The sequence below is a fragment of the Dendrobates tinctorius genome, unplaced genomic scaffold, assembly GCF_039654945.1.
Source record: "Dendrobates tinctorius isolate UK_male_01 unplaced genomic scaffold, ASM3965494v1 ptg000151l, whole genome shotgun sequence".
In the NCBI taxonomy this organism is placed as follows: Eukaryota; Metazoa; Chordata; class Amphibia; order Anura; family Dendrobatidae; genus Dendrobates; species Dendrobates tinctorius.
Genome location: NW_027361818.1, coordinates 11,663,162 through 11,682,500, shown reverse-complemented (window position 1 = coordinate 11,682,500; position 19,339 = coordinate 11,663,162). Strand labels below are relative to the sequence as shown.

Sequence of the window (19,339 nt, the reverse complement as noted above, 5' to 3'; positions counted from 1 at the left end):
GAGGTCTCATACCTCACTATGCTCCTATATGCATACTTAACTGTTTCCTCCCCCACCCACGGAGGTATGGGACTGAAGTGTATAGAATAATATAAACTTGACAGACAGGGGAAACAGACAGGGATAAAGGAGAACTACAATCATACAAATATACTCACAACCAAGTGGAAATCAAGGGAACAGTAGGAATGAGGAACCATATGGGAAGAGGATTAGGATAAACACACAAGCCAAACCCACACAGAAATCTCCGGAAAACAACACCAACAAACTGCTATTAACACTGCACTCTCCTTCAACTCCAAACCAGAAAGTGTGAGCAATCACTTGCAATTCCCAAGTGCAAGTGGTGAGCGTATATACCAGAGGAGAGTGGCCAACACAGAACAGCTGAGACAATTCAGGACAGAGATCTCCAGGAGATAAAGAGAACTTGATTAACCTTTGCTATAGCAGAGCAAGGAAAACCAACACTGCTAAAAGGAAGTTGAAGCAGATCTAATCAGTGTAGGGGTTTGTGCAACCAGATGCCGCGATCTTCTGGCCCCTCTCTGTCACGTTATCCCCATGACATATTTCCTATGAGGAATGGTTAAAGAATCTGGGAATGTTTAGCTTGCAGAAAAGGAGACTTAATTGCTATCTACCAATATCTGAAGGGTTGTCACAGTGTAGAAGCATCATCCTTATTCTCTTTTGCATATAGAAACACGAGAAGCAATGGAATGAAACTGAGAGGGAAAAGATACAGATTAGATATTAGAACACACTTTTTGACAGTGAGGGTGATCAACGAGTGGAACAGGCTGCCACGAGAGGTTGTGAGTTCTCCTTCAATGGAAGTCTTCATAAAGAGGCTGGACAGACATCTGTCTGAGATAATTTAGTGAATCCTGCAATGAGCAGGGGGGTTGGACACGACGACCCTAGAGGTTGTTTCCAACTCTAAGATTCTATGATTCTATGATTATAAGATATCATGTAGCTGCTGGCAGTTCTGACATCCACCACACACACAAGAGACGACTATGACTATGAGTGATTTTAATGATCTTACTAAGAGTCGGTGATATTTTGTTTACACATTTACAGACAACATATTTTACACGACTCATCTCTTTATTCTTACAGATTGGCAAGGAATAATCTACCAGACACTTCCAGCATCCCATTAGCATCTGTAGTAAGGAATAACCGGTCCTTGAAGAAACTTGACCTGACTGGTAACCGTTTGTATGGTCCTCACTTCAATGACTTGATAGGAGCTTTGTCCAGTCCAGACTGCCGGATAGAGGAAATACTGTGAGTAAAGGAAATATGTGCAGGAGTGAGACATACAGTATGGAGACATAAATTATACATGGATTTTCTATGTTATGACCTGCGCTTTTATTATGTCCTTGAGATAATTTGTTTACTGCACCTTGATATGTGATATTGCTAATATTGACGGACTTCCCTTCTCCTGATAGCGCTTCTCTTTATAATCAACCTTCTCGGACAAAGAATGATACAAACATAATAACGTGAGCAAGCCGCTGAAACAATGGAACCCTATAAAATGCAATAAGTCATAGAAAACCCTTTAAAAAAAAAATTTCAAAACACATGTGTGAGAATAAACCCAAAAATGGGTCTCAGACTTATTAGGGCAGGCATGAGGAATAATGACATCCCAACACAATGATATTAAACCTCCAGTGGCAGGATAAACCCATCTCCATTTTATCTGGAAATTCAAAATAATCCAAAACTCAAAATTAAAAGTTTCAGCCAAGAGACCAAAGACTGAGCGAATTTATTCTGACTTTTCTATTTCTTGACAACTAGTTTCTCCATTTACATTATATCCTTCATGATTGGGGCCAACACATAGAGTAGGGTGACATGTCACCACCACCAATTGTGAGAAATCACTGCACACAGTGCAACCTAAAAGAAAAGAGTAAGTAGCAGCCACAAATTTCCAAGGTTAATTGTGCATCAGCAACTGTGACCACCTGTAAAAAAGCAGATGTTTCACTAGTTTGCTGGTCTGGAGCATTCTGGCGTGTGTTAGCACAATGCCAATGAGGAAAAACATCAGCAATAATCTTAGTGAACCAAACGAGGCTGTCTATCATTGTGTGAAGGGTTATAAGGCCATTTATTAGCAATTTGTAGTGCACAGCTCTGCAAACAGTGAGAAAGATTAGTCACAAGTGGAAAATATTCCAGGCATCCTAACGTCAGCCTAAGGTTAGACTGTTCAATAGTCAGAGTGTGGCGCTAATAAAAATATGGATATCTTATAGCCTACATATTGTAATAGATTGCTTCTATGCTTTGATATAGTGTGGTCACTAGACCAAGGGTGGAAAGTATTGCAAATATGAAATATGGTTGTTTGAATCCAAACACTATATTGCAATATACTATGGTGTAATATCATTAATGCTGAACTTTGACACTGAGCCACAAAGCGTTTGCTCTGTGTCAATACCGTAAGACAAGGAATTGTTCTGTGGTCTTTGAAGCTCTGTGTTTCAAAGATTCATTATCCTGATTTGTACACAAGTGACCACTGTGATATTTGCTTTGTCAAACAGTGATAGATACTGTTTTGATGGTCTCATGTAGCAATGGTCATGCATGACATCAATAATCAAGGACTGATTGTGATACAAATGAGACAAGTATGAGTGCGTGCCTGGGTTACGATAGGTATCCAGTTTTCAGAATAGGTGATTATGGAAGTCATGCTGCCCATATGCGACCATCTTAGAGCGTTATGCCATGATCATGAAGAGTTAACTTTGTAACAAGCAACATATGTTGGACCTGGACAGGCAACATTGATTGTTAAGCTGGAGTCACACATAGCGACTTACCAGCGATACCGACACCGATATCAAGGTGTCAGGATCGCTGGTAAGTCGCTATGTGATCGCTGGTGAGCTGTCACACAGACAGCTTCACCAGCGATCAGCACAGCGATGCCGAGCACCCGGCATCGCTTGCCATCCCTGTAAAAAATAGAATTAAAATAAAAAATATTGTTATTCTCACCTTCCGACGTCCCGCGCAGCCTTCCTCTCTCCACGCTCCGGTCCCAGTAATCCTTTGTGAGAATGACCGCGAGAGTCACGGTCTCGCGGGAGCGCGAAGTCTTGCGGTCATTCGTGCAAAGGATCACTGGGACCGGAGCGTGGAGAGAGGAAGGCTGCACGGGACATCAGAAGGTGAGAATAACAATATTTTTTATTTTAATTCTATTTTTTACAGCTGATCGCTGGTCTCCCGCCTGTCACACGCAGCGATGCGTGCTGGCCAGCAGGAGCCCAGCGACCAAAAAAATGTCCAGAGGTTTCTTACAGCGATCAGCGATACCGGCAGGGGGGCTGGTCGCTGATCACTGTCACACACAGCGATCTTGCTGGTGAGATCGCTGTTGCATCACAAAAGTTTGTGACTCAGCAGCGATCTCGCTAGCAAGATTGCTATGTGTGACTCCAGCTTTAGAGGCAAAGAGACCTTGGGTTGTAATCAGTAGCAAAACAACCCTGATGCATTGTGCTATTGTTAAGAGACATGCTAATGGAAAACTGGTTGGTGCAAACAAACTAAGATTGTAGTAGTCTATAACAAACAGACCTGTGCAATTTCAAGATTCTGATGCAGCCTAAACATACTGCACAGATGTAATAGGGAAGGATTGTGTATAAAAAGGTGGACCCTGTGTCAGTGAGGTAGGGACATTTCCAGAAGGTATCGTGGGTGCACAGTTTCTGTGATGACAAGACCAGAGTATTTCCTTCTCGCTGACACTGTGGTCCCTCCAGTAGAGAAATGATGTTACAATGCTTGGTAATGTATAGTATAGATGCTTATTTCTCTATGTACTATAATTCATAATAATGGTATGATTCACATGAAATTAACAAAACAGGGTAATATTATATTTGCCATTCCATTAATTTGGTGTTTTATCATTTAAATTAATCATTGTATAATAAAATTGTGTCATATCCAAGTGATGCCATCTTTAAAGCCGTATCCGAACCTTATTGCTAAACAGTTGGCAATACACAGAGTAACTGCAAAAAACTAAAGAGTTACTAGTCTAAAGGCCTCAGTTAATATGTTAAATGTTCAAGTTCATGACAGTACAATTGAAAAAAGACTGTATGACTTGTTTGAATGGGTTACCAGGAGAATATATAAATGTGATACTTATACTCCGTGGATGCATCACTCACATCTCGTCTTATTGTTGCAGTTTACGTAACAATAATTTACCAAACACTTCCTGCATCCAGTTGACATCTGTATTAAAGAATAGTCCTTTCATCAAGAAACTTGATCTGACTGGGAACCGTTGGTTTGCTCCTCAAATAACTGATTTTAAGATACCTATGTCCAGAAAATCCTCCGACACAAAAGGGTAAGTAGAAAAAATGCTCACAAGATTAAGAGATGTGGTGGAACAGCTTAGAAATTAATTGCATTGTATTTATGCTTCCCGAATATTGGAATCACCTCCGCCTCACCTATATCTTGTTTGGACCTATCTCTCACGTGACTATTGGTGAATAACTTCCCAAGATCATCAACTTTTGGGACAAATGGTTTTATGAAGGCAATAAGTTCTTTCTAACGCAGAGGAGTTCTGTTCACATTGGCCTCAACAAGCTTTCAGCTGATTTTCATTCAGAGATTTCCAAGTAATTTCACACCATAGTCTGAAAAAAATCTTAGGCCTTCTGGTCACTAACTACATATCATACAATACTACATCTCCCAACAATACACAATTTTGTCCATACGATTCCTCATGACTCCTTCAGGTTGGCATCATCTGTCACTTGATCTTTAACAGTCTTCAAATGTAAATGTGCAGAGCGTAGGAAACCAGCACATTGGACATGGTTGAGATCCAATTTGTCATTGGTGATGGCCATGTCCAATGCCTGGTGCAGATGAAGTGGTGGAGGGCACACAGTTCACATGTGCATGGGTGATGCCAGGCATTACTGTTCTACTCAAGACTGGATGGGTAGTAGTGCACCCCAACGTGGAAAGTAAGGAGAAGAGCAGTAGTTGTAGAAAAAGACCATGGTTTACTTCAGTCTAAAAGGATGGCGGTACAAAAATTTAGGTTACACATTTGTGGTACACAGAGGCACACAGTGTATATAAAAAGTCTTCAAACCCTTGTTAAAACCATACCAAGAAGAATAATTTCAGAACTTTTTCCACATTTAATTTCACCCATTGTTTCCTGAACAATTTGGAATCTCCAACGGAACCAGGCTCAGTTGTCCTTTATCTGCTCTTAATTATCTATTTCTCGTACAATTCCAATCCTTAAGCCAATGAAATGGATCAATCAACTGCAGGAAGAAAATTTATACATTATTTTGAATTAAAAAAAAGGAACACGGAATTAATAAATCAGCATTACGAAAGCATAAACATAAAGGTGGAATTGGTTTATCTAATATTTCGGGATTTTACCAAATCAACGTTTTAAAGCAAAGTCACGATTGGTCAGATGAAAAGAGCAAAAGCTGGTGAATCTGGAATTATATCCGAGTAACAACATTCCTCTTAAATCATTGCTAGTAACTCTTTTATTGGATCGCTCACTAAAACCATCTACAGCCCGTGGATAGCATTCATAGGAAACCAGGATTTTTGGCATACCTTTCAATAGTATGTGTAGAGATCCACCACATGAGTGGACGGGGATTTATTTGCTTGGCCGGTCTTTGAGGCATACGTTGGGACACTCAGGGTTCAACAGTTCATTCAGTTTATTAAATTGCAGCATAAACCGCTCTTCATGAACTAAACAGCATATAACTTCCAGTACAGTGTCCATTAGACATTCAGTTTTACAGCATGCACAGTCTCTTACTGACCCCGGTCAGCATTACTCACGGTTTACCCCTCATGGGTTATCAGAGAGGCGGCCGCACTGGGATCACCGTTCTGGACAGTGACTTGCTCACTAGGCCGTCTACAGTTCCAGACCCACAGCCAGGCAGTAGCTCCCCTACGCAGAGCCGTCACAGACTCTACCAGGTCCGGGTCTTTCCATGTGCTCTCCAGGAAGTTCAGTTCCAGGCACGTCCAACACACCCAGGCCTTCCAGGACCTTGCACTCTGACCAATCAGGATCAAACACACAATCCCTGTGATCAGACCTCAGTCACATAATATATCCCAAACCACTCCCATATGTGGGCAGTGTATGTGTGGCTAGCCGATCCCGCCCAGCTCTCTGACTAGCCCAATAAGCCGCCCTTATAGGTAAAGAACTCATGGACTACAAGTCTCAGTATGCCAACGTTATTTCTTAGACTTATAGCGCAGAGAAGCTCTGCGACACATACTGGACATGCTGGTCACTGTTTCACCATCTAGGAAATGCCCACATGCATATTCTGAGTCGCATATGCAGCGCCCCCTAGCTTTACCAGAGGTTACTGCACCACATATGGTATTGCTGTGTATAGTATAAGTGATCTGGTAATCACAGGTTCAAGTCCCATTAGAGAACTAACAAATTACAATAGAAGTGAAAAAAAGTTTTGAAAAATGTAAAAAATAAAAATTCACAGTTCAAATCACCCCCACATTTTCCCTATTAAATATTAAGAAATAATTAAAAAAATATTTTATATCACTGTGTTTGTAAAAAAAAAAAAAAAATCCAATCTGTCAAAATATAAAATAAATTATTCTGATCAGAAAACAGCGTAATGAGAGAAAAAAATCAAATCGTCAGAATTAACAGGCGGCAAAAACACTGTATTTACTTCAAAAATGAGGGTTCTGGGTGCAAAAAAACAAGCCCTCACCCAGCTCCATATCCCGATAAATGAAAATGTCGGCATTCACAAGCATTTTTTTGTTTTCCAAAATTTTGAAATTTTTTTCACCACCTAAGTAAAATGTAAAGTGTAAATAAAAACAAAACTATTGAGGAATATAATTTTTTTTTTGCTATTTTCCCTCACTTTTTTACCTGCTTTCCATTACATCTCATGATTAAATGGACAATGTTATTCAAAAGTACAACTTGTGCAAAAAACAAGACTCGCAGGATGTGAATGGAAACATATACAAGTGCTAATCACAAAATTAGAATATCATCAAAATCAAGAACTGAAATAAATGATGAATACAAAAAGTGAATCTTCTATATTCTATTGAGTCATTACACACAGAGTGATCTATTTCACATGTTTATTTCTGGTAATGTTGATGATTATGGCTTACAGCCAGTGAAAACCCAAAAGTCATTATCTCAGTAAGTTAGAATACTTTATAACACCAGCTTGGAAAATGATTTTAAAATCTGAAATGCTGTCCTACTGAAATGTATGGTCAGTAAATGCACTCAATACTTGGTCTGGCTCCTTTTGCATCAATTACTGCATCAATGCGGCGTGACATGGAGGCGATCAGCCTGTGGCACTGCTGAGGGGTTATGGAAGCCCAGGTTGCTTTGATAGCAGCCTTCAGCTCGTCTGCATTGTTGGGTCTGGTGTCTCTCATCTTCCTCCTGACAATACTCCATAGATTCTCTGTAGGGTTAAGGTCAGGCGGGTTTGCTGCCAATCAAGCCCAGTGATACTGTTGTAAGACGCTTCTGGCGTTGTCTATTGGTCATGAGTGGCCTGACACAAGGAATGTGACACTTGTAGCCCATGTCCTGGATACGTCTGTGTGTGGTGGCTCTTGAAGGAATGACTCCAGCAGCAGTCCACTCCGTGTGAATTTCCCCAAATTTTTGAATGGCTTTTTCTTTACAATCCTTTTTCTACCACACTTTTTCCTTCCACTCCACTTTCCATTAATATTCTTGGATACACCACTCTGTGAGCAGCTGGCTTCTTTAGCAATGACCGTTAGTGGCTTCCCCTCCTTGTGGAGTGTGTCAATGACTGCCTTCTGGACATCTGTCAGGTCAGCACTCTTCCCCATGATTGTGGAGCTACTGAAACAGATCATGGGACCTTTTTGAATGCTTAGGAGCCTCTACAGGTGTTTTTTGTTACTTATTCTAATTTACTGAGATATTGACTTTTGGGTTTTCTTTGGCTGTAAGCCATAATCATCAACATTAACAGGAATGAACATGTGAAATAGATCACTCTGTGTGTAATGACTCTATATAATACAGGAGTTTCACTTTTTGTATTGAAAAACTGAAATAAATAAACTTTTTGATGATATTCTAATTTTTGGAGAAGTGCCTGTATTAGTAACATCTCTTGCCTGGTCCACAAGTGTTTAACCCCTTTCTGCCATTGGATGTACTATCATGTCCATGTGCCCTGGGACTTACTGCCCATGGACGGGATAGTACATCATGGGCGATTAGCCACGCTCACGGGTGTGGGGGATTCCTACAGCTGACACCTGGCACTAAGTGCCAGGAGCGGTCACAGACAGCTCCCGGCACTTGAACCCCCTGGAACACTGCGATCAAACATGATTGCAGCGTTCCCGAGCCGGCAGAGGGACTGACGGCCCATCTGCCTTTGGATCGGAGACCCCGCAGCATGATGAGGGGTCCCAATCTTTGCCATGGAGACCGGATGCAGATCTGCCTGTTATAGAAGTGATCAGCCTGCACAAATATGGAGTATCAGCATACTCAGGACAAATTGCACAATAACTTTCGGTGTCCAATTTCTCTTGTTACCCTTGGGAAAATAAAAAATTAGGGGTGAAAAAATAATTTTTGTGAAAAAAATTTGTTTTTTTTTCTTTTTATGGCTCTACATTATAAACTTCTGTGAAGCACTTGGGGGTTCAAAGTGCTCACCACACATCTAGATAAGTTCCTTAGGGTGTCTACTTTCCAAAATGGGGTAAATTCTGGTGGGTTTCCACTGTTTAGGCACATCAGGGGCTCTCCAAACACGACATGTTGTCTGATCTCAATTACAGCCAATTTTGCATTGAAAAGTCAAATGGCACTCCTTCCCTTCCAAGCTCTGCATGCGCCCAAACAGTGGTTTACCTCCACATATGGAGTATCAAAATACTCAGGACAAATTGCACAATAACTTTTGGGGTCTAACATCTCTTGTTACCTTTGAGAAAATCATAGAATCATAGAATCGTAGAGTTGGAAGGGACCTCCTGGGCCATCTGGTCCAACCCCCTGCTCAAAGCAGGATTCGCTAAATCATCCCAGTCAGATGTCTATCCAGCCTCTGTTTGAAGACTTCCATTGAAGGAGAACTCACCACTTCTCGTGGCAGCTTGTTCCACTCATTGATCACTCTAACTGTCAAAAAGTTTTTTCTAATATCTAATCTGTGTCTCCTCCCATTCAGTTTCATCCCATTGCTTCTAGTCTTTCCTTGTGCAAATGAGAATAAAGTTGATCCTTCTACAATGTGACAGCCCTTTAGATATTTGTAGACAGCTATTAAGTCTCCTCTCAGTCTTCTCTTTTGCAAACTAAACATTCCCAAATCCTGCAACCTTTCCTCATAAGACAGGGTTTGCAGACCAGTCACCATTCTGGTCGCTCTTTTCTGAACTTGCTCCAGTTTGTTGATGTCTTTTTTAAAATGTGGTGCCCAAAACTGGACACAATATTCCAGATGAGGTCTGACCAAAGAGGAGTAGAGGGAAATAATGACTTCACGTGATCTAGACTGTATGCTTCTGTTAATACATCCTAGAATTGCATTTGCCTTTTTTGCTGCTGCATCACACTGTTGACTCATATTCAGTCTGTGATCTATTAGTATGCCCAAGTCTTTTTCACATGTGCTGTTGCTTAGCCCTATTCCTCCCATTCTGTATATGCTTTTTTCATTTTTATTGCCCAGATGTAGTACTTTGCATTTTTCCCTGTTAAAAACCATTCTGTTTGTTGCTGCCCACTTCTCCAGTTTATTTATATCTTTTTGAATCCTCTCTCTCTCTTCTCTAGTATTAGCTATCCCTCCTAGCTTTATGTCATCAGCAAATTTAATCAGTTTACCCTCAATTCCTTCATCTAAATCGTTGATAAAGATGTTGAACAATACAGGGCCCAGGACAGAGCCCTGTGGTACCCCACTTGAGACATTCTTCCAACTGGATGTGCAGCCATTTACGACCACTCTTTGGGTCCGATCACTAAGCCAGTTTTGAATCCATCTAACAGTTGCCTTGTCCATTCCATACTTAGACATTTTTTCAATAAGGATTGTATGAGATACTCTGTCAAATGCTTTGCTGAAGTCAAGATATACTATATCTACAGCATTTCCTTGATCCACCCAATCAGTGATCCCATCATAGAAGGAAATTAAGTTAGTCTGACATGACTTATTAGTTACAAACCCATGCTGACTCAGTTTAATCACTTCATTCTTATCCAGGTACTGACATACATGTTGTTTAATAATTTGTTCAAAGATCTTTCCTGGTATAGAAGTCAGACTCACCGGCCTATAGTTGCCTGGGTCCACCTTCTTCCCCTTTTTGAAGATAGGAACAACATTTGCTCTTCTCCAGTCTTCTGGGACTTCTCCTGTTCTCCAAGAATTTTCAAAGATTATGGAGAGGGGTTCAGAAATTTCTTCTGCTATCTCCTTCAGTACTCTGGGGTGTAATTCATCTGGACCTGGTGACTTGAATTCATTTAGGTTAGCTAAGTGTTTCCTCACTATCTTTCTGGTTATAGATATCCTCGATTCTTCTATTCCCTTAATAGGACAGTGAAGAACAGTTGATATTACATTTCCTTTCTGAGAGAAAACAGCTGCAAAATAGGAATTTAAAAGTTCGGCCTTCTCAACATCCTGTCTTACCATTTCATAATTTTCATCCTGTAAAAATCCTATAGCATCTTTGACTTTTCTTTTACTTTTGACATATCCCCAAAATCCTTTATTATTGCTTTTGACATCTCTTGCAAGCCTCAATTCATTGTCAGCTTTAGCTAATCTGATTTGCTCCCTGCAGGTTCTGCAGACAGCATTATATTCTTCTTTAGATATGCCTCCCTCTTTCCATTTTATAAACATTTTTTTCTTCCTTTTTAGCATGTGCTTAAGTTCTGTGTTCATCCATCCTGGTTTCCTTAAATGCTTCCTATTCTTCCCTCTTTTTGGAATTGTTAACAATTGTGCTTTGAGAATTTCATTTTTCAAGATTTCCCATCCTTCCTGGACATTTTTGTCTTTAAGGATATCCAGCCATTGGATCCCTCCAATTCTCTTTCTGAATCCCTTAAAATCTGCCTTTCTGAAATCTAACCTTGACGTCTGAGTCTTCACATGTCTTCCTCCTCTAGTTATCCAAAATTCTAAAATAGCATGGTCGCTACCTCCTAGGGTCCCAGCCACTTTTACCTCCTCAACCATTTCCTCCCTGTTTGTAAGGATTAGATCCAAGGTAGCAGTTCCCCTTGTTTTCTCCCCTACCTTTTGGAAGATAAAGTTGTCAGCAAGAGAGGATAAGAATTTCCTTGACCTGTTAGTTTTGCCTGAGAGAGATTCCCAACAAATGTCTGGATAGTTGAAATCTCCCATGACAACTATGTCATATTTTTTGGAGAACTTGGCCATTTGATGCATAAAGAGTTCATCCATATCTTCAGCTTGCACAGGCGGCCTGTAGTAAATGCCTACAATGGTGTCCTTTCCATTGTTCTGTCCTTGTATTCTTACCCAAACAGTTTCCACAGAACTCCCAGTCTCTGAAGCTTCAATCTCTGTGCAGATATACGCGTTTCTAACATACAATGCGACACCTCCTCCTCGTTTATCAAGTCTGTTTCTTGAAAATAAGTTGTATCCTTCTAGTCTTGTATTCCAATCATGTGTATTGTCCCACCAAGTTTCAGTGATTCCAATGACATCATATTTCTTTTCCTGTGTTAGTAGTTCCAATTCTCCTTGTTTGTTGCCCATGCTTTGTGCATTAGTATAGAAACATTTTAGTTTGTGATTGGTTTCTCTTTCTCCAATATTTTTATTATTTAGATTCTTTTGTCTTTGTTCTTCCTTTCCACTTCTAATAGCAGAGTTCTCAATAGCATTTGTCAGATGTATGGCTTTTTCTGGTCTTTTGCTTCCCTTAGCATGTTGTTCTAGTTTAAAGCTCTCCTTACAAGTGTAGCAAGGCGACTTCCAAATACATGTTTTCCAGTCTTCGTAAGGTGCACCCCATCTCTAGCAAGTAGTCCATCGTAAAAGTAATTCACTCCGTGATCCATAAATCCAAATCGTTGCTGACGGCACCATCGACGTAGCCAGTTGTTCACCTGCAGAATCTTATTCCACCTCCTTGTTCCATGGCCATCCACTGGGAGGATGGAAGAGAAGACCACCTGCGCTCCCAGTTCTTTCACTTTCTTGCCTAAGTCTTCAAAGTCTCTGCAGATGGTTTCCAGGTCGTTTCTTGCAGTGTCATTTGTCCCCACATGTAGTAGCAGGAATGGGTAGTCATCTGTAGGTCTGAAGAGTCCTGATATCCTGTCAGTCACATCTTTAATTTTTGCACCTGGAAGACAGCACATTTCTCTTGAAGTTATATCCGGTCTGCAGATAGCGGCCTCTGTTCCTCTCAACAGGGAATCCCCCATGACCACCACTCTCCGTTTCTTCTTCACAACATTTTTCTTTCTCCATCCAGGAGGACTCTGAAGGCGTACAAGGTTGCTGTTTGTGGGCAAAGTCTTATCCTGATGTATTTCTTCATCGCTCTCCTGTGTAAGAGCCTGGTACTGGTTACTGAAAAGTATGGGTGCTGACTGCCTCCTGATCCTCCTGTTCTCTGGGTCACATGTCTCCATTCCTCTGTTTCTTCAGGTGTACTTTGAATTTCTTCTCTTCCTGTAACATGAAGAGATAATTCTGCTCTGTCTAAGAACTCTTCACCTTCCTTAATGGTCTTCAACGTAGCTAACCTCTCTTCGAGATTTTGCAACTTTTCCTCCAACAGGGACACAAGCTTGCATTTGTGGCATGTGATGTTTGGCTTTTCCACTGGTAAGTCTGTGAACATGTAGCAAGAAATGCAGCTCACCAAATGGCTCCTGGCCTCTTCCATATTGAGATTTCTTAAAAGCGATGAAAGATGAGCCAAAATTTTCTGATGTCCTCTTTTCAGCTGCAACGGCCAAAACCCAGTGATCAAGGAGCTCGCGGAGACTCTTCACTTATCCCAGAAGGCACTGGGAATATGCAAATGATCTCCTCAAGACTCTTCCCCTGGTTTTCCGATGTCCTCTTTTCAGCTGCAACGGCCAAAACCCAGTGATCAAGGAGCTCGCGGAGACTCTTCACTTATCCCAGAAGGCACTGGGAATATGCAAATGATCTCCTCAAGACTCTTCCCCTGGTTTTCCGATGTCCTCTTTTCAGCTGCAACGGCCAAAACCCAGTGATCAAGGAGCTCGTGGAGACTCTTCACTTATCCCAGAAGGCACTGGGAATATGCAAATGATCTCCTCAAGACTCTTCCCCTGGTTTTCCGATGTCCTCTTTTCAGCTGCAATGGCCAAAACCCAGTGATCAAGGAGCTCGCGGAGACTCTTCACTTATCCCAGAAGGCACTGGGAATATGCAAATGATCTCCTCAAGACTCTCCTCAAGACTCTCCTCAAGAATAAAATGTTAGGGGTGAAATATCATTTTTGTTAAAAAAAATTTGATTTTTTATTTTTACGTCTCTACATTATAAACTTCTGTGAAGCACTTGGGGGTTCAAAGTACTCACCACACATCTAGATAAGTTTGTTAGGGGGTCTACTTTCCCAAATCGGGTAACTTATAGTGGGTTTCCACTGTTTAGGCACATCAGGGGCTCTCAAAACGCGAAATGTCATCCGATCTCAATTCCAACCAATTTTGCATTGAAAAAGTCAAACGGCGCTCCTTCCCTTCGTAGCTCTGCCCTGCGCCCAAGCACTGGTTTACCTGCATATATTGGGTATCAGCGTACTCGGGACAAATTGCATAATAACATTTGGGGTCCAATTTCTCCTGTTACTCTTGGTAAAATAAGTCTACAATTGTCTTCCCAACTTGCGTTGTTGCCACTTGGTCTTGGACAACCTCTATAGAAGATAGATATATCATATCACATATTTTAGTCATATCACCAAATATTTTATTCCTTAAATTTCTTAAATTATAAGAATATCATTCCCCCAAAGTTATTAGATATAACAGATCAGAGAGAACTTCTTCCCACAAGATTTATGAGCAATATTTATTTTTTAAATAAAACAAAATATTTAAGTACAAACAATGGAGACCTATCCTGCTCCAATAGCTTCCAGTTTATAGTACGTGTCTAACCATGTACACTAGTTAAGTATCTAAATACCATCCTTGTCTGCATAGCTCCTTATCCCCATCTTTGTCTGCATAGCTCCTTATCCCCATCCTTGTCTGCATGGCTCCTTATCCCCATCCTTGTCTGAATGGTCTTCATCCCTATCCTTGTCTGCATGGCTCCTAATCCCCATCCTTGTCTGAATGGTCTTCATCCCTATCCTTGTCTGCATGGCTCCTTATCCCCATCCTTGTCTGAATGGTCTTCATCCCTATCCTTGTCTGCACGGCTCCTTATCCCCATCCTTGTCTGCATGGCTCCTTACCCCCATCCTTGTCTGATTGGTCCTCATCCCCATCCTTGTCTGCATGGCTCCTTATCCCCATCCTAATCTGAATGGTCTTCATCCCTATCCTTGTCTGCATGGCTCCTTATCCCTATCCTTGTCTGCATGGCTCCTTACCCCCATCCTTGTCTGATTGGTCCTCATCCCCATCCTTGTCTGCATGGCTCCTTATCCCTATCCTTGTCTGAATGGTCTTCATCCCAATCCTTGTCTACATGGCTCCTTATCCCTATCCTTGTCTGCATGGCTCCTTACCCCCATCCTTGTCTGATTGGTCCTCATCCCCATCCTTGTCTGCATGGCTCCTTATCCCCATCCTTGTCTGAATGGTCCTCATCCCTGTCCTTATGTGCATGGTTCCTCATTCCTATCCATGTATGCATGGCCCGCATGAGAAAAGCATAAAAAGAAAATAAAGCATCCAAGTTACCTTCCTTACGCGCCCTCGCAGCATCTTATTCCGGTGCCATCAGCTCCTGCGGCCGAGCAATCACGTGTCCCTGCTCATTAAGGGAGTGAATATTCACTCCACGCCTATGGGTGTGGAGAGAGGTGAATATTCATAACACTTAAGAAGCGCACACCCATGATAGCCCGGCAGTTGCTGGAAGCCAGCGGCTGTGGCTGACACTGTGTGCGCTACAAGAGAAATGAATATTCTTCTCCATGTTTGAAAATGCTATCTGATAACACCCACTTGGACGTAGCAAAAGTCAACTCCTTTGCCAATACTGATGGCTAATTTACAGAAAAGATGTGTGTTTTAATATAGCACAAGAGAACGAAGGATTCTACAGTGAAAGGAGAGGCATCACATCATGGATTGTCCTCCGTAACTGATGGCCTTTGCTTTAAAACAAGACCTAGATCAGAGCTCTGTCTATTATCCAGTGTGAGATTCATCTTTTTTTATTATTATTATTATTATTATTATTATTATGCATTTATATAGCGCCATTTATTCCATGGCACTTTACATGTGAAAAGGGGAAATATAGACAAGTATAATAAACATGTGTAAGACAAGGGACACACAAGTACATAAGGAGAGGGGACCCTGCCCGCGAGGGCTCACAGTCTATAGGGATGGGTGAGGATACAGTAGGAGAGGGTAGAGCAGGTCGTACGGTGGTTCAGTAGACCGAGGATCATTGCAGGCTGTAGGCTTGTCGGAACAGGTGGGTCTTCAGGTTCTTCTTGAAGGTTTCCGTTGATGGTGAGAGTCTGATGTTTTTTTGCGGCAGAGAGTTCCAGAGTATGGGGGAAGCACGGGAGAAGTCTTGTATGCGGTTGTGGGAAGAAGAGATAAGGGGGGAGTAGAGAAGGAGATCTTGAGATGATCGAAGGTTGCGTGCGGGTAGGTACCTGGAGACCATGTCACAGATGTATGGAGGAGACAGGTTATGGATGGCTTTGTAGTAAAAGAGTTAAGAGTTGTAATCACTGGTGTGTATGTTATTGAACGGACCAAGCTGCTTGTTGGGTGACAGTTCTGTGCTTTATAAAGGCAGCGAGGTTCCTAGGAATAAACCAAATGTGTTTAAGAAAAACAGCAGTAAATTAAATAACTTCTTTTTTTTTTGCAGACTAAGTCATAAATCTTCTGATGATGGTAAGGACTTTTCCTCTTTTTCCTTCTTACAACAATATTATTACTATATTTGGTAAATAATTCTATAATATATGTACAATTCAAAGTGATTCTATAAGAAATGTCCTAAAGAATAGACTTAAAAAGGACCTTTAACAATTTTTTTCATGTTGAATTGGACGCATGATGTAATAGGATACAATATTTTGTATTTTATTGGGCTATTTTTTTAATTACGCCTTTCTGTTGCAGAGATATTAGCAATTGGAATGAAAGTATTATTTAGTAATGAGTTAATTTTTTAAAGTTAAAGTGGGTGTTATCAGGCAGTTTTTACTGGAGGCATAGAGTACATTTTTCATTGTGTGAGATTTAAGGAATGCAGCCCTGATCCCCTGGTCTAAGGGCCCCGTCACACATAGCGACTAACCAGCGATCCCGACAACGATATCAACGTGTCAGGATCGCTGGTGAGTCGCTACATGATCGCTGGTGAGCTGTCACACAGACAGCTTCACCAGCGATCAGCACCCAGCAATGCCGAGCGGGCGCGTCGCTGTGTGCCTTAGTTACCAGCGCGCTGATGCAGGGAGTTGGTAACCAAGGTACACATGGAGTTTCTAAGTGATGCGCGCTGCTTAGAAACCCGATGTGTACCTTGGTTACCAGCTCCTAACTAAGGTACACATCGGGTTTCTAGGCGCCAGGCGGGGTCTAGAAACCCAACGTTTACCTTAGCTACCAGGCTCCTGCTCGCTGGTCCTTGCTCTCTCGCCTGTCACACGCAGCGATGCGTGCTGGCCAGCGGGAGAGCGACAACCCCAAAAAAGTCCAGACATTTCCCCAGCGATCAGCGATACCCGGCAGGGGGGCCGGTCGCTGATCGCTGTCACACACAGCGATCTCGCTGGTGAGATCACTGTGGCGTCACAAAACTTGTGACTCAGCAGCGATCTCGCTAGCGAGATCACTATGTGTGACGGGGCCCTAACCTCCTGCATGATAAGAAAAGCACAGATTACTGGTATCTTTGCACCTTTCAGATTAAGCCCATGTGATAAGAGGAGAAGAGGAGCAGTGCAGCAAAGTTTAGCTGTGTCACTTTACAAATTGTTTTATCAGGTCTCCTCCTCTCATACCACTGTGAGCTTTGCTGTACTTTGTTCTGCCTCTCCAACACACTGCCAATTCGAATATGTCAGTAATCACATTTGTATTTTTTGTACTCTACTTGTTACATCTTACACTGGAGTAGTTCAGGATAGGCTGGCAAGATGTAGTGACCACCCTGATCTCACTGCAGAGCGAGTGCAAGTTGCTTGATTACAGTAGACATGAGTCTAATAACTGTAATCAGAAGAACTGATAGAATTGTTTGTAATGTGACAGAGCTAAACTCTGCTGTACTGTCCCTCCCCCACACTACATAAGGTTAGAACAGGAGGTCATGGCTGTATCACTACATTTCACACTCTGAGATATTTGCTGTAACTTATATGGGTGTGTACTTCTTCTTTCATGGGAGTGCTACTGCCTGCTTATTTGTCAGTATTTCTGAACAAGAAGTACATGCCCCTAGTGAAAACTGTCTGATAGCATCAACTCAAACTTAAAAAAAAGTTCTCATTAGGCACCAAATACTTTGATTGCTAATATCTCCACAACAGAGAAGTGAAATAAACAAAAAACTTTTTACTTCGTTCAGCAGCCACTATTACATCATGTGTCCAGTTCAACATGAAAAAATTGGGGACAGGTCCTCTTTAATGGGAAATAGGAGTATAATGAAGCAGGTAAATTGTAACGAATGGAATCGGAGGCACAGGTGGCGAAGTTCACATTCGTTGTTTATTGCACTATTTGTGTCACCTTGGGACCAAGGCCCGGGGGGCTCCAAAGGGGGCGTGACTAAGTGAGCCCCAGACACCTGTAGTAAGAGTCCCCTCGAACAGGGTCAGAATGGAATGTCTGGAGAACACCGGTGCTACCTCCAGTTAGACTCTGGACACGTGGCAGCTGTCCCAGCTGGACAGACGGATAAACAGGGTTAACAGAAATGGTGAAGCTGACAGACGGGTTCTGGGTACACGGGTTTAAGGTGACACAGGTGTTGTCCAGTGGTTCGGATGGCTGAGTGGCGGAGCGGGACGGAACTGGCGGAGACGGTACAGACGTCGTCTTGGACAGCCGGGTAACAGACAGTCCGCGGAGACAAACAGTATAAGTGGAATACTTGGCAGCACACTGCAGGAGCACAAATGCAACAGGCAGCTGAACCGGAAGCTAGTAGCAGAAGATACTTGTTGCTCTGGCGCCCTCCCTATGACAGAGTGGCCCGAAATAGTAATCATTACCACAACATTGGTCAGAGACATTTTTGAAAAATGTGCGCTCTCTCTTTAAGAGATTGGGAACGCGCGCGTGACCTAAGCACTCTCCCTGGGGACCTGCTGACAGCGCGAACGGAAGCAGAGGGGAGGAGCAGAGGCTGCAGCAGGATGGTGCGAGGCCGGCACAGAGCAGAAGTCCCAACGAGGGCTCTGAGGAGGTATGGGACCGGGGCCGGGTGCAGCAGGACCAGGACCGGAACCAGGCGAAACATAAATACAGTATATCTATATGTAATAACATTAGGAATCTTGAAAAAGGAGAACAAAGTTGTCCATGTAAACAGTAATCATGCCTATCCAGCTCTATTGCCAAACCTAAGACAAAAAAGTGTTCTTTTTGGCTGCAATTTTGCCAATAAAACTATGGTCAGTATACAAAAAAGAAGGTATTGAACAATGTAGTAATTTAAGCTACTCCTTCTCTTGGGGTCTATTAAACATAACATGTTTGGATCCCACAGTATGACTACATTGATTCTGTTATAGCCTGTTAGTAACAGGACATTTGTCACCGATAGGTTAGTATATAATTGATTAACTGACATGTTATGGAATGTATCTGTTAATTCGATCCTGTGTTAATCTATAAAGGGCCGATTCCACTGTTAGGACCCATCACAGTCTCCTGTTACCATGTCAAAAGATTTTTTTTTAGGTCAAATGGATGTCAATAACAAAATGTGAATGTACCCTGGAAGAAGTGCAGTAATTTCACCAAACCCTCCT

General features: G+C 42.0%; 1 protein-coding gene across 1 annotated transcript in view; it reads left to right on the top strand.

Annotated features, from left to right (window-relative positions):
* Positions 1-19,339, top strand: part of LOC141050255 (NACHT, LRR and PYD domains-containing protein 3-like) — a 183,265-nt gene that overhangs the window by 113,768 nt on the left and 50,158 nt on the right. The window contains exons 10-12 of the mRNA XM_073547131.1: positions 1,132-1,302; positions 4,259-4,423; positions 16,219-16,244. Of these exons, the coding sequence (XP_073403232.1) occupies positions 1,132-1,302; positions 4,259-4,423; positions 16,219-16,244 (362 nt within the window). The remainder of the gene's footprint in view (positions 1-1,131; positions 1,303-4,258; positions 4,424-16,218; positions 16,245-19,339) is intronic.